We start from the raw sequence: 15,698 nt of genomic DNA, 5'->3' as shown, positions 1-15,698 counted from the left end.
ATTAGTAATAAAGCTGAAAAACAAACCTGCAAAGGTATTTTTTTATTAATATGATACAATTCTTTCATTGTCTTGCAACATCAAATAGTTCCAAAAACTAAGCCTCTTTCCAAAGCCCATTTACACTTCTGTCACAAACACCTTTAAGCAGATATCATACTGCTGTGAGAATACATTTTATTTTCCATACTGTTTATACTCTGAATTCTTCACACACATTCAAGTGTTAATGAAATCAGGCTCTGTTGCCTTTACTTTGGCCATGCTGGTTTTACATGCCTTACATTGTGAAGTTTCTACACTCTCCCTCTCAGACTACTGTTCAGAACAAATTGTTCAGTTAAGCCCTTTATACCCACCTCCAACTGCCTAATGGCACCTCTGCCATGACAGATGCTCCAATTTCATTCTTAACATGCATTCCAGATACTTATATTCTCTTTCTTGGATACAGTGGAAAGAATATATTAACAAACTCTGATAAATTTCAGTATTTGTTTTACATTGATCATAGACAGTCTTTCTGAGATTTTTTTCTTTCCCAATATTTCAGATAAAAGACCTATTTAAGCCATGAAATACATGCATCTGTATGTTCTCAAACTTGGCAATGACAATGGGGAACAGGGACCAAGGAATGTATTTGTGCTTAATACCAACATATGGTGTTTTAAATTACTTCCTCAAATCCATGCTGACTTAAATCGTGCATGCCACATAAAACCTCGATGATGCTTATTTTTATTGACAAACTAACTCTAAATACCAAATTACAACAGATGCTTTCAAAAATTCTCTCTTAAAACTTCAGAAGTTTAGAAAAGTGGGTTTTTTGCCATGGAGCATTTCCCTGAAATGATTACCCTTAGGATGGAAATTACACAATCTTCTGAATGAAAACCCAAAACTGCTCCCATCAGCTTTTTTATATCCATCACTTCAATTATTGTGATAAAAATTATGTACAGATTCATCTGCCACATCTAGATAAACTTATCAGCCCTTGTCAGCATTCATTGCTAGTCTTACTAGTTGCCATTCTCCTACAGACTTCCCCTGGCTCTATAGTATTAAAAGTTCAATAATTCTATTAATCCAATATTGTTTTGACAATTCCCTTGTTGTAAACTGCAAGTCAAAGGCATATCAATCGGGGTTTTTTTTGTCACAAATGATGTCACACCATCTGCGTCTCAATATTTAAGTTCTTTTTCAAGGCCACTGTTTGTCACATCAATTTGGTACCTTTTGAAAAAACTCCACCCACTATCCTCTTTTACGTTTCTGCACTTACTTTTGACAGGCCATCGGCTGGTGCAGATTTGCTACTACTAAAACATTTTTTAATCTATTCCAAATATTTCATCAGCATCTTGAACTTCTTTGGCAATGTTAGTTATTTCTAGCCTTTGCATTTTATGCTGAGCAAAACCAGCAGAATAAATCTTCACATAGCAAAGGAGGAATTAAGATGTGGATATGGCTTTTTTTCCTCATACTAACTAATACCATCCATTCTGTCATATTCAGCTGTAGGTTTCCTTGGTTAAAAGTGAGCTACCATGAATCTCTGCATGCTCACATGGAGAAAGCACTGATATACCACAAATCTGAGTTACTTATAACAGACTTAACTATCAGAATTGCTATCAGTTAAATTTCTTCTTATTATTTTTCTCACGTTACATTTTTTGCTGCAAATTTTCTTGGTGCTTTTGGTTCTCCTGCACTGAAATCTGAGCTTCAGTTTTGCCTGTGATCATTTTTACATTAAATCTTCTGTACATTCCATCACATTAGGAAGATGGGTGTCCAAATTCCATGTCAAAATGTTAATTCAGAAAATTAAAATTCTTTTATTGTGCCCTTTAAGTAGGAATAGTCTTATGCATATTTTGGGTTCCAATACCAGGTACAATTTTATCAATACATATTTTATAGTAGGAAGACTGGTAGGAGGATATTGTTTAATAAATACTGAGAACATCATTAATGACTTTCCAACAGTCTTCTGAACCAGTATTTATATTATATCATGTCCAGCTTTTATCATGTTAGTTATTTTTACCACCTGCAGAAATGCCTGAAGTGCCCTCCTGTTTTAAGTATGTTTATGCTCACAAAATTCAAATGGTAAGAAGAAAAACCAGCGTAATTATAAAGCCAGTGGCAGTAAGTGGCAAAGCTCCAATATGCAACAGAATAGGGCCTAAATTATTTCCTTGAAGTCACAAAATAGCTTGAAGCAGAGAGGTAACAAAACACATCAAAACACTAAACCACTGAACATCAAGCATCCTATTACTCTCCTTTTCCAGTTCTGCCATTTTGCATATACTTTTTTAGAACACAAACAGTTCCATTTGTTTGAAGCAATCTTGGGCGGTATCTTAAGGGAAACATACTTAGAAGTAGACAGTCTTTCAATTATTACTTATGAAAGTAAAGTTTTAATTTCAGATGCTCGTCTTCCACAGTACTTACCCGTGCAAAGTCAAATGCATATCTATAAATAAGTTTAAAATTGGTGGGCTCATTTAATAAAGATCTCAAGTAATCCAGAGAATTTCTCAATTTTTCTGTAGTATCACATCTACAAGAAAAGCACAAAGTCAGTTTAGAGTCTGCATTCTTATACAGATGTCCGATGTTTTAGAAAAGTATCTTTAACACATATCCCCATCAATATGTTCAAAATACATCACTCTCTACAAAGGCGTGTTTATAAGTTTGTCTGCATAAAATGCCTTGATTAAACCCACAGTGTGTAACGGATTTAGCTAAAGTAGTAAAGTCTTACACTGGTACTCTGACAAAAATTTGTTTGGCTTTGTAGAAAATGTACTCTCCGACAGATTAAACCAAGAGCTTGTCTACACATGGCAAACAACCAGCAAACCACAGGAGTGAAACAATACTTCTATAGTTTTGCTGAAACTATGTAACTTCCTACACAGTTTTAGTGATTCTGTTCTGGAAGATAAGTGAAAACACAGGTCTTTCTCCAACTCTCCCTGAAACATGTGATTAGTCAACTACATTTATGTTAATTATACCATGAAGGCAAGCTCTCAACTGAAGAAAGCAACTTTTAGAAAGAACATGGCAATGCAGCCACAGAAAGGGTTTGTATTATTTAGCATTTTAAACTACACATGCTCTAACAACATACCAATATCTAATAGATAGGTCCAATCCAGTGACAAAGATAGATGTCCTTGGGGACAGAAACAATGTTGAACTTCACAACATTTCTGTTTTCTTGAGACTGCAGACATTTTAATCCAACTGTATTTAAATGTGCAGCTGTCCGTTTTCAAGTTGTCTCTAAGTGGTCATACCACCATAAATAGGACCAAAAATGTATGGCTTCTACTTCACAGTAGAGCTCTCTGCTTTAGGTATTTTAAGTCAAAACATCAAATGTATTTTTTCTAAAAAACTGGGTTTACTATAACAAACTTAAGAGGTTTTTCAAAGCACTTACTGTAGCGATGTCATTCCTTTTAACCATTCTTGTAATGTAAAGTAGCCCATGTTTTGTGCATCCAACTTCCATGCTAGCACAAGCATAACTACCTGTTTTAAAGAGGAAAAAAAAAAAAAAAAGACTGAAAAGAATTAACAAAAAGATCCACACAGTTTTTCAAACAACTGCTGTTTAGTAGGCTACAAACGCTTTACTCGTATAAATGGGATGTTCAGATCTTTGCTACACTATTTTAAAAGTTAAAAACCCTGAAAGTGACAAACCTGTACACTATCCAAAGAGAAGATAACAATGCAAAGATACAGAGTGAACATCCACCCAAGTTACCAGTAGCCACCTTACTTCAAGGGAGCACGCAGAGTCATCCGGTGAGCAGTGCAACGAGGAAGATGAGTTGGTGCAAAAGCTGCAGAAGAGGTTTCCCAAAACAACTCCAAAATTTAAGTACCAATTTGACAACAAGTTACATTTGACATTTGTTAAACTCTCATCTAGCTGAGCAACAGTTACAATACATGAGCTCTGTGAAATCCAATTATTCTAAAGCTAATAATGGTCCCAGCTGAATCCAGCTACCCCAGGGTACAGTCAGCCTACTTGATTTTGCAGGTCTGAACATACAGTATAATTCAAGTAGATGTTAAGTAAAGCTAGGTGAGCTAACATTAACACACATCAGAACAGAGGCTGATACATAAATACTTCAGTATTGCCCAAAAGGAAACATAGAGTCCTCTCCACATCTCACACAGAAGACTGAAGCAATGAAGAATTTAGATAAAGCGATACCGTAAGATTACTATCTTATTCAGGAACTTAAGAAACCATTTCTGATATATAGATGGAAAAACCTGCAGGACAACTGACCCTGCAGACTAGAAGAAAAACATAATCAAGTTATTTAAACTTGCAAATCAGCCATTAACCAGCTAATGTTAGTGAAGCTCTACATGGTTTTTAATGCGAATCGCATTACCTACTTATATACCCAGATGTCTGCATAAATTTCAAGGGTTTATTATACTATAAATGCCAAAATTAGCAAATTATATCTTATATTTCCAGTAAATCTTTCAAAACCACAATTCTCATTTTACTCAGTCAGAGATGATGCTTTATGAATCCACAAAAGATGAGACTTGCATATACATTTAAAGTGCAAAAATTAGACACTAGGAAAAAGCTTGTAAAAGGCACAACTATTCCTTTTTAAATTTTATTTACTTCTACATATACATACATATAAAATATATATATTTAATTTTATTTTTTCCTTAGTTGTGTTTTGAAATGGCATAATGGGAGTGCTAATATTGCTCACAATATTTGAAATTTCTTTCCTAGAAAACCCAAAGAAATCGTTACTTTGTAGTTTTGTAGTTGCTACATTAAATCGCCAGTCTTGTCTCATTGTTTCAGAAAAGACAACCATCAGCTTTTTTCTTCTTTTTTTTTTTTTCTTTTGTTTTAAATATCTTTCTTTTTTGAGGGGTTAAGAAAGTGAAAAAGAAGGGGTGGCAGCAAAGACAAAATGGAGTTTTTACAGGTTAACAGTCTGGGTTTTAAAATAAAGGCAAGTTGTTTCCAAATGTGTATATAAACCCCCCTCGTTCCTATTTCTTTAATTTTTTTTAAAACTTCCAAGTTTTTCCTTACTCCACCAAGTAATTCTTGATGGAAAAATAAAGAGATACAAGACTGGCTCATATACATCATAGCAGATTAGGCATCTTTTGGATAGACTCTGAACTTACATTTTCTGGTTCAACTCCAATGTCTTCACAAAATTTCTCCATACCTTCTGGCCCTACAATGTCATCAGCGCCTGCAAAAAAAAATGCATTTTACTTAATCACTGAAAATTAAAACAGTCTGACCTTTACAGCACAAGAGAAGTGCAATCACGCAGTACAATCTGAACTTCCATATAGGTTTTTTGTTTGTTTATTTTAACATGCAATAAATATTTCCACACTTACTATCAGACTTGGATACACTTAAATCTTTATCTCACCTTTGGAAACAGAGACAGAAAAACTGTGAAACAACTTCCATTCCTGACAATATCCTTTATTCTACCCACTTATTGCGATAATCTTGGAAGAGTAAATTAATAAGACCTTTAAGAATGCACTTAAGACAAGCAGAACATCCATGAAATTTACCACAGTTAAATGAGTGGATGATGGTTGGTGAAACTCATTTCTTGGTTTGAATCTCTACTGTTATCATAAGATCATATCACATAATAATGTGATGCATCACTATACAGTATACAATACATTATCATTCCCAGAATGTCATTCTTTATTGTGTCAAATACTATCTTTATGTAAAGTTACCTAGAAAAAAAGACCCTAAAATAAAAATCTCGTGCTCCTGTTTATTCATGTTGCTATACCACGGCCACATATTATCTGAATTTTAGTAACTTCAGGGGGAAAGGAAGACATAAATTACAGCTATTTCTTTGCCAACTTAAAAGGAAAAAAAAGGTGCAAAAAATAGATGACATTAAAATGCACTACTACTAAAACATGCTGTTAAATCAAGATATTTGATGTTACATTATATATGCTACTTCTACAATACTCTATTGAAAAATTATACAGGCATTAAGAATTGTACTGAGCAATTCTATTTTTTTAAGTAAATTTTAAGTCTTCGGACTATTTTGTTAGAATTATTTTACTCATGTTTAAAAGGGCTCATTTGGGAAAAAAAAATTAGAAGCTGAAATGCCTACTTTCATCCAATATAAAGATCACATGTGCAAAAAAAGAGGTTTTATAAAGGGAAGATCAATCTATGTTTTATTATTAGGTGACCTACTATTCTAGAAATAACAAGGTTTAATTATATCTTTTCCCATCTTCTCATGACATCCTCTCACAGTTCTCTGAGTGTACACAGTCTTTAAAAAGACTCATTCTGTAATGTAAAGACACACTAGGAAAAAAAAATGCAGCGTCAACTGTGCATATATAAAGGAGAAGACTTATGAAGCAAAAACACAAAAGAGTATTCTTTGAAAATTCATTTTTTAGAATGTTACTCAACACTGTAAACAGAATTATACTCTCTGCTTTTCTGTTTTATCTTGGTGTATGCATCCAATGAAAACCCAAAAGTTCTTTCATATACAGCCTTCCTTTCATCCCTTCTTTCCATGAAAGTCTTGACAAAAATTAGTTATCCCTGTTGCTAGAGTAAAAAAATAAATCAAGCTGGTCAGAAAGGCAGAGAATCTAACAGGTTAGATTTGGCTTGAATTTGTCTGAATCTTCTCTCACAGACTGCCACAGACAAGTGAGATCTCAAAGTATTTAATTTAGTTTATGTGATTTTATTAAAGAAAAAAAATATTTTATTACATCCAATTAAGTCACTCTTCATTATGCGTAAGAAGTAGAGAAAACAGAACAAGCTGTGAGCAACATTATCCAAGACAGCATCAGAAAACTGGAAGATGACCTTATTTTCTTTGTCAATCACCTCTTTCATTTCCTTTTGGTCTTTATAGTCATGAGATCATTTTTCTCCATGCTTCAAGTTCTCATTCAGAAAACCACGTGTAAAAAAATGAATACAACCACCAACTTCATTATTAAAGGATCATCTTTTGTGACCACAGATCATAATTAACAGTCCTAGAAGTAAAGCCTGAAGAAAGTTCTCATACACAAGGGCAAGAGTAAATAATTCAGTCTACCTTCCCTATACCTTGTGATGGAAAACTGTATGAAGACAAGACTAGTATGGGATACTTGAATTTATTCACTTCTTTCCTTGAAACCATAACCATAAGCACCAGATTCACTAGGAACAAAACTAATGTTACCACCTCCCCCACCTTTTTTTTTTTTTTTTTTTTAATTAAAGACACACTTCTCCTGAAGCATAATTCTGTACTATTCAGCAATAACACGGCAGATGACAAAACTTCTAAAGCCAGAGAGGTAAAAAATTTTGGACAGAAGTACAGCTTTAACTATAGATTTGAATAGCGAGTATACATGTTCCAAAATATTTTAAGTTCCACATCTTCTGTATTCTTTTTATAGAACAGAGACAAAGACAAAATTGCCCCTTGAACTCTTCAACTTCACGCTACACAGAACATAAGAAACGCTTCTTTAAGACTTTTTTTAAAAAAAAAAAAGCCTCTATATTCAGTTTTGGAAAAGCTCAGTTAATGAAATTTTTATATTCCAGTGTAAATTAAATTAGGAGGAAATTTGCATTTCACCCTTACCTGCATATTCATAGAACCATTCTAAGCATCTCTTACTTGAAAAGACTTCTTCCTCTGCTTTTATTCTAGTTGAATCATATTTTCTATACATACTTTAAAAAAAGAGAGAGAAACAAGTAATTAATTCATCAGTTTTTTAAAAGCAATCTTTTAGTCAACAGCCACCGTAAACAGCAACATTTTTCCTTTCATGAACCAGTTTACCCAACATACTGTCCTCATATCCAGTCATTTGGGACACTGTTTAACAGAGTAAGAATCACTGAACCTAAACACTGTGTTTGTTCAGTCTGTCATACTTCAACTGATTCATAATTGTTATCCATGTACATAAAATTTCCTTACAACAAATACAGACTAGTTCAAATTCAACCTCAAGGAGGTTGTAAATTCTGCTTTGTGTAAATTCAAGTAAGACTTGTGCACACTATCAGTTACCACAATCAACTGATGGGTTGCAACTTGGCTGTGGGTCTAAACCTAGAGTAATTCCATGTCACAGTCAACACAGGTCCTACCTGTAGGCGCACACATACATCGTGCACTTCGAATTATTAACTAAGGAGAACTGCACATACTCCTTTTGCCTCCTCAAAAAATCCTATAAAAGGCATAAAGGCCAAAATAGACACGACTCACGCTTGCATTATTCTGAAGCCAGTTGGTAACACAAAAGAACCACAGAGAACAGGTTACAGGTCCTCACTGACAATAACTCAAGGAACCTCATTCATCACAGGGTAAACAGTTATCTGAAAAGCTAGATCCATAGTGGCCCTTATCCCCAGAGATGACCAGCAAGGTAATGGTCTCCTTCAACAAGAAGCACAAGGAATTTTAACTACATTCAGGAAACAATACTGAAGTACCAGGCTCCTCCATTTAACATCTGAAACACCTAAAGCATGGAAGGCATAGCAGAAGTTGATGAGTTATTTCACCCTGTTTACACTTTTTTGAAACAGAGACAATACCATTTGTGCCTGTTAGAGGAAAGACTCAGCAGTCCAAGTAGTTGTTCACTGCTGCATATGCATTCTCTGATCCATTTCCACCACTCTGCAGTACCTTGGACTCATAAAGGCTGAAAAGAGCCGAGCAACAAATGGCTTAGACTAGAGGATGTAGCCAAGAACGGCTCTGTACATGTTCCAAGCATGCAGCCCTTCTTCTTACAGTGTCAAACCCTGCTGGGGGAGGACAACAAAGTGGCTAATTGGTTCAAGGAGAATTCTGAAACAACTTGATGAAATTAATTTTGAGTCAATTTCATCACCATTTCTAGAAAGACATGTAAAAGATGTCTATACTTACGAGCTTAGAGTACACTGATCCTACTATTCTCCATCTAGCTCAGCTATCAGCCATGAGAAACTAGCTAGAAGTTACCAGCACACAGATCATTCTGTCAGTAATTCAAAGAACTACTTCACGTTTATTGTCATAGTTCCTTTAAAGCAATTAACCATTAGAAGTAGTCAGAGCAAAATGATAAATTGCTAATTGGACAACAAATACAAATGAGTCTCTTAAGAAATTTCAAAGTGGAAAGAAAAATTAACACTCTACTGAAACACACTGACCTGCAGCAAAGTGAAACACTGCAGAAAAATGCCAGCCATACATGTCTCAAACACTTATATTCACATACCTACAATTTGTAGGGGTCTTTTTTTTAATTTTCATTTTGAAAACACTTTTTTCAATTTGAATTACCTACTTTATATAAGCTTTACTGCAGTTGCAAAGGAACAGGCTGACAGCACTGCCCACTGAGTAAACAACCAAGCTAGAAGGTATAAGTCGGAGTTGGAACAATTTTATTTTTTTTTAAAAAACAGGTCTGTTAACTTAACATTCTCATACTTGCAGAATGAACTGTGATTATGAAAGACCTATCCAGTATTTTCTAGGCTATTCTGAATTCAGAGGAATAAAAAAAATGTCTTGAGTCAAAGAAAGGTGGCGTTCTGCCACTTTGGTAAAGGTCTAATTATTCAGTATCCCCTTTTTTGTAGCAAACAAACGTGACAAACACTAACTGGACTACCAAGTGGAAAACTGATTGTAGCAGGAGCTAGCCAACATCTTTTATTCTATTCTATTTATTCAAGAAGTCTGGAAGAGCACTGCTGGGACCTAGGACACGCAAAGCTAATGTGGTTCCCAAAGACGGACATTTCATCACAAGAATCAATGTCTTTTCTTAAGAAGGGATGATAACCAAATGCCTTGCCCTGCTTGTTCGTGTAACTCAACAACACATGATCTGTCAGTATGTGAGCAGTGGATTTGGTAAGGAACCCTCACAAAACAAATTTATTGACAGCACTCTAGGTCATCCAGGTATTTCAGAAAAATGATTCCTGCATCTACAAGCGGCAGAGCTAAATACTGTAGCCTGAACCAAGACACCAATGACAGCAGTATGTGAAAGAGGAATGGTGAACGAGAACAGAAAAAAACCTGCCCTTTTTATACATTCACTACATCTACACATAGCAAGTTTTCAGTTTTCATAGGACTGATAAGGGACTGAAAGTCACTTTTTGTGCTTATGGTTAAGGTCATTGTTTAGGACCTGAAGGGAACAACGATATTCATTAGTAAGTCCATGTGCCCAACATAAGGCCAAGTAACTCCAAGCAAAACACTCTGGCCTCAAACTTATAATTGTTCAGAAAGCTCAGTATCTGACCACTGGAGTTTGATTTTTGAGAAACCAGAACTGATAACAGATCTTCCAACCTCTGCCAGTAAGAGAAATTACTTCACAAATTCAGAAAATAAAATCAGAAAGGATATAGTCTTGAGCTATCCCAGTCGCTGCTACAAGCTAATTAGCCAGACGTTCATTAAAACTGCAGGTGACATCGTATCACATTTGTAATGAAAACAGACCATGCACGGCCAGGAGCATAAAACCATGCAACAAAAATGTCTGGATGAATCTCAGATGCCTTTCTCTCAACCTAAAGGAACTAATAGCAGATCACATATTCTGCAAGACAAAGATCACTTGAAAAGGAGTATAACAGAAATAAGTAACACCAATGCAGACCCAGTATTAGTGATTTCTCATGCATAAAGATGAAGCCTGTTCTTCCCCTCCTTACTCCACACACCAAATGAGTTTCTCCCCATAGTCTAGCCAAACCAGCTAGTTCTATCAGCAAGAAACTCCTAATCCCTGAAGTGCTTGGTGAAGCGAGATGAGAGGGAGATACAAGCAAGCGAGTAGACAAGTATCTGATATTACAGCCTAGAACAACTTGGTTCAATTATCACAGCAAGCCCAACCTGGCAGCACAGGGTAAAGGTGATTCCAAAGACTGCATCATCTGAATCATCATTAATACAGATTTTATTATCTCAAGAACCATAGGTGCAGAGGAGAAAAACAAAAACTGCCAGAGACATCTAGCATCCATTTTGTATCTTAGAATAATTCTCATATCTTTGGAATTTCTCTGTATATACTGCAAGGTGATGTGCTTTGTCTTTGTGCTAAGGACAGTGTCTCTTGCTACACAAATACAAACTGCCAGAGTGCACAGGTTAGATATCTGAATACTTTGGGAGGACCAAGCATCTACTGAACAGATCCGAGTTTGAAACAGCAAGTCCTCAATGGCTCACAGCTTCCTCAAGATGACCAGCACCAGTACCTTCAAATAGACACACAACCATGAAGCCAACCATGTTATAGTTTGGCAATTTGCTTACGCATTGATGGTCCATAAGAGGAACCTGCAGAGTTTCAATCACACACCAGAAGTGAAAGAACATACTGCTCAGAGCCTAGAGGAGAAAAAAAAAAAACAAACACTGAAAGGGAAAAAAAACCCAAAAAGTAAAAACCTCACAGACACATTCCATAAAGGAACAGCCAATGAGTATACCTGGTACTTTTTGTACCAGAATTTGTACTACTATCAGAGAATGATCACACTGGAACAGGATTGCTAAAGGATGTTTTCTTCATCGCCAGTGCTAGAAAGGTGCACGCAGAACTTTTTCCCCAGAGTGTCTGCTATACCTATCACTACTGGACAACAGCAAACTCTGAGCCTTTGCATTTAGAATTACCCTTTCATTTCTGAACCCTGAGATGCTGCCCATCAGGAACAGCAAGGAAAAAAAAAATTACCTATGGGCAAAGAGTCTATACTTGTCTCTGACATGAGACCGCCTGCAAGTACAATGACTCAGAAAAATCTTCAATTAAAAAATAGTAGTTTTTATTAGTGTAACATGACACTGTCAGTGTCAGGAGAGTGACAGCAGCCTTCAAAAAATGTTTCTTTATATTATAACCAATATCCCCTTAAGGAGCATTTAGCTTTTTCTTTTTTATTATCTCTCTAACAGCCATTTTAACTAGAGAGAGGAAAGAATGTGGGACAGGGCAGGGAAAAAGCAACATGAGATTAACCTGCCTAAATTTTATAAAAGTGATTATCAACTACTTAACCACATGTAAATGAAGTTATTTTCTCAGAAATGCTCACATCTCTATCATGACCTAATAGCTGACTCATAACATCCATTTTTTAACTTATCTTTTTCTTATGACCTAGGGAATTGTAATATCCCTGCAATAAAGATGAGACGATGTAGTTTATAAATGGAAGTGCTACAGATAGATGTAAACAAACTAATTAAAAAAACCTGAGTGTCTAGGCCTTTCACATTTCTTTAAATACACTGTCATCCATATCTTTTTCAGATTATTTTTCTCCATTCATAACTGATTTGGTGGGAAAGCAAAAGCAGGAAAATTCCATCCAGCTATTATGGGGTGGCTAGGCAAGTCATCCTAAGAGTATGCGGTTGCTGCCAGCAAAAAGAACAAGATCAGGGTAATTCCCTTCAATTTACTGCACTCTTCAAAGCTGGGTATCTACTCCTGCTCTGAGCATGCTTCAAATGTACTGGAATTTGTTAGAGCTCCACCTACCACAGCAGCAAGGGAGAAAAGGGGGGGGGGGGGGGAGACAGTGGGGAGAAAGAAAAAAAAGGTACAGTTTATTATTACGGTAAGTCAAAAGTTAACCCCTCATGAAGATCTACAGCCTGCTGATTTCAGATGGTCAGTGTGTACTGATGAAAACATCAAGAAATTTACCAACAGTAGCTTTGTTTCTATGCAACCAGAACTTATTCAAAACCTTTACCCCATTTTCTTCGAGCTTCAAAATGAGTAACTAATTGCTTTCAGATTATTTATATTTTGAAAGATGCAAACTTTTGACTGAAGAAGATGCCCCCTACTACTTTGATTAATTCTAATTTATGAATTTAAAATTTTGGCTGAGAATTTTCATCAGTAGAGCACAATGAAAGTATTTTTATAAAGCCTTACCTATTCATTCACAAGTATGATTTTAGCAATAGTTTCATAAATACTGTAGAAACAAGGGGCGGGGGAAGGGAGAGATGTTTTACAATTTGCAAAGCATGACAAAGACTGCCTAAAGCAACCCTCAGGACAAACTTACTTGACTGGTACGTTTTATGAATGAATGTGTCTTATCTTTCCCTATTTAAAGGCTTACAATCATCTTTAAACTTTTAAATTAATGTTTTGAACTTCATCAGGCTTACTTAAGGAGCAGTATGTATAACAGCATACATGCTGATAGTCACATGTCCAGTTTAAGTCTCTTCAGAACTATTAAGTGAAGTTCACTGAAAAGGTGTATAAAAAGGGAGAATTATACCTGTGCATACTTGAAAACCTCTTCTTCAAGGAATAAGGTCTAGACATCTCTGACAGTTGGTAACACAGGCTGTTTGCATGGGGCAGGACCAAACCAGTTGGTAAACGACAACAAAACAAAAAAACACCTCTCAACACTAAAGGTTTTGAAAACTTTCAAGGTTAGTAGAATCCCATTTTACTTTCCCATGTTAGTAATAGTGTGTTGACTGTGTTTTCAAAACTTATGTTTTTCTACCACAGAGGACGGAACTTATTACTCAATAAAGAAACCCTATTTTTCATGTTAACAAGCCCTTATGTGGTCCATACACACATCCAGAATAAATTAGACTCTAGATCTAATTGCTTGAAAACATAATTTTCAGGGAAGCAGATAAATATTCCTAGTTTTCATCCTTTTAAGGTCCAAATATCCATTACTGTAAGATTTTTGTTCTCAGCCTGATTCTGGAATAAGGAGTATAATTATTTTTTTAAATGAGACTATCAGAAAGAAGAGAAGACATTAGGTTATACAGCTCATTTTCCCCTACGGAAAAAGCCAGTATTTGTCTAGAGACTGTATAACAGATACACAGCATCAGATATTGCACAGTGCAGACTATATTCTTACCTAGCAAGTGTCTTTACATGAAACTTGCTTTACCTTTCATAAGAGCCTTAAGACAGTGACAGAAGAGCAATGTACAGAAAACATATTTTTAACTCCAGTTTGAGAATACCTTATACCATACGAGTTTTAAGTACAATACAGTCAAGACTGTGATAGCGAGAGGAAAATACAAACCAACTCTTCAAGTCATCATGTTCTGGCAAGTGTATGCTAAACTGTTTACTTCCAATAGCTATTCTTTAAGACAAGATAAATCTTACTGTGGTCCAGAAATGAATACACCAAGTTCTTTTCATTACACATCATCCGGTATAAAAATTCCCTCCCACTGAAACACTGCACTCATGGTTCAAGGTGACGTTATGAACATTAATTAACAGAATTCAAGCTCTTATTATATAAGGGTGGGATGCTAAAGAACATATTTGGAATCTTTGTTTTCCATAATCAGTCTATGTATGAGAACAGCATTTCCAAATAACTTCACTAACAACTAGATTTGTTCCTACATTTTTTTTTCCTCAATAGCCAGTGTCATTATTCCACTAATCCTTCCAAGATGAGGCTATATCCCTAACAGGCTGGAACTGAGGCTGAAGGCTATTACAAGCTCCCTGGTATCAGATGTATTTAAGTTTATGAGTTTAAGAGCCTTAGAAATCATCTTCTATTTTAGCACAGAGCCCTGCTGAAATAAACTTTCTGGAAAGAATACATATCTCAAAAATATTACTATCATAGTTGAAGAGATTATTGGAACACACCACAAATAGTGAAGACTGAAAATATCACTCAACAAAACTATCCATGTAAGGATTAAAAAAATAAATCTCCTTTGTAGGGACAAACCAGGAGGAATCATCAATATTTGGTCTCAGGTGTGATAACACCACTAATGATGACACTCCTTTGATAATCTTCAGACTACTACCTATCATCTTTGCACTGAAAGCAAACAGGAGACTCACAATTACTGGATTTATTTGCTAATGTTGCCCCTATAAGTTTGCCACTGTAACTGAGAAACATAAAAAAACTTACATCATTCCATAAGCATTTGAAGTGACAAATCATCTCTGTTAGGAAATGCAGTCTCTTCTGCAGAGCACACATTGTATTTTTTCATTGCAAGCAGACATTCAAGAACAGACACAGACTACCATTTTTGCTTAATACAGAATCCATACAGGCTAATGTCCCTTGAAGGCTTATCCTGAGTTACTAGTATGCAGCTTCTAGGAAGTCTGCCTCTAAAACAGAAACAATGATGAAGAACTGGGCTTAGAAGCCCCTTATTCCATAAACTGGCATTGCACTATCCATACTGTTTTTATTATACACAGCATTCTGGGCATACTATGTAAGAGAAAGCAGCTTTGCAAATAACTAGGTCTGCTACAGCACACCGTTGTAAAGGTTCCTGATTTCAGATTGATTTCTGCTTGACAAACTGAAATGTCTGACCTCCAAAGACCAAACATGACAGGCATGAGCTCTGCCTGACAAACAACCATGGAAGTAGCAGACAGCTTGCTCTTTGTATAACTTGTTCACAGAAGGTTACAGGGGCATAAGCCAAATCTGAAGAAATCCTTCTTTGAAAGAAAATAAAGTT

At 35.6% G+C, this 15,698-nt stretch overlaps 1 protein-coding gene across 14 annotated transcripts in view; it reads right to left on the bottom strand.

The window, feature by feature from the left end:
• The window catches only part of DCUN1D4 (defective in cullin neddylation 1 domain containing 4), a 39,243-nt gene that overhangs the window by 3,077 nt on the left and 20,468 nt on the right, over positions 1–15,698 (bottom strand). For all 14 annotated transcript variants that reach the window (XM_075025632.1, XM_075025604.1, XM_075025651.1 and 11 more), the window contains 4 exons: positions 7,746–7,837; positions 5,245–5,315; positions 3,488–3,579; positions 2,485–2,593 (listed from right to left, as the gene is read on the bottom strand). In XM_075025632.1, coding sequence (XP_074881733.1) covers positions 2,485–2,593; positions 3,488–3,579; positions 5,245–5,315; positions 7,746–7,837 — 364 coding nt within the window. The remainder of the gene's footprint in view (positions 1–2,484; positions 2,594–3,487; positions 3,580–5,244; positions 5,316–7,745; positions 7,838–15,698) is intronic.

The sequence above is a fragment of the Buteo buteo genome, chromosome 1, assembly GCF_964188355.1.
Source record: "Buteo buteo chromosome 1, bButBut1.hap1.1, whole genome shotgun sequence".
NCBI classification, from domain to species: Eukaryota; Metazoa; Chordata; class Aves; order Accipitriformes; family Accipitridae; genus Buteo; species Buteo buteo.
Note: the sequence above shows the minus strand (reverse complement) of the source record. Positions and strands in the feature narration are given on the sequence as shown.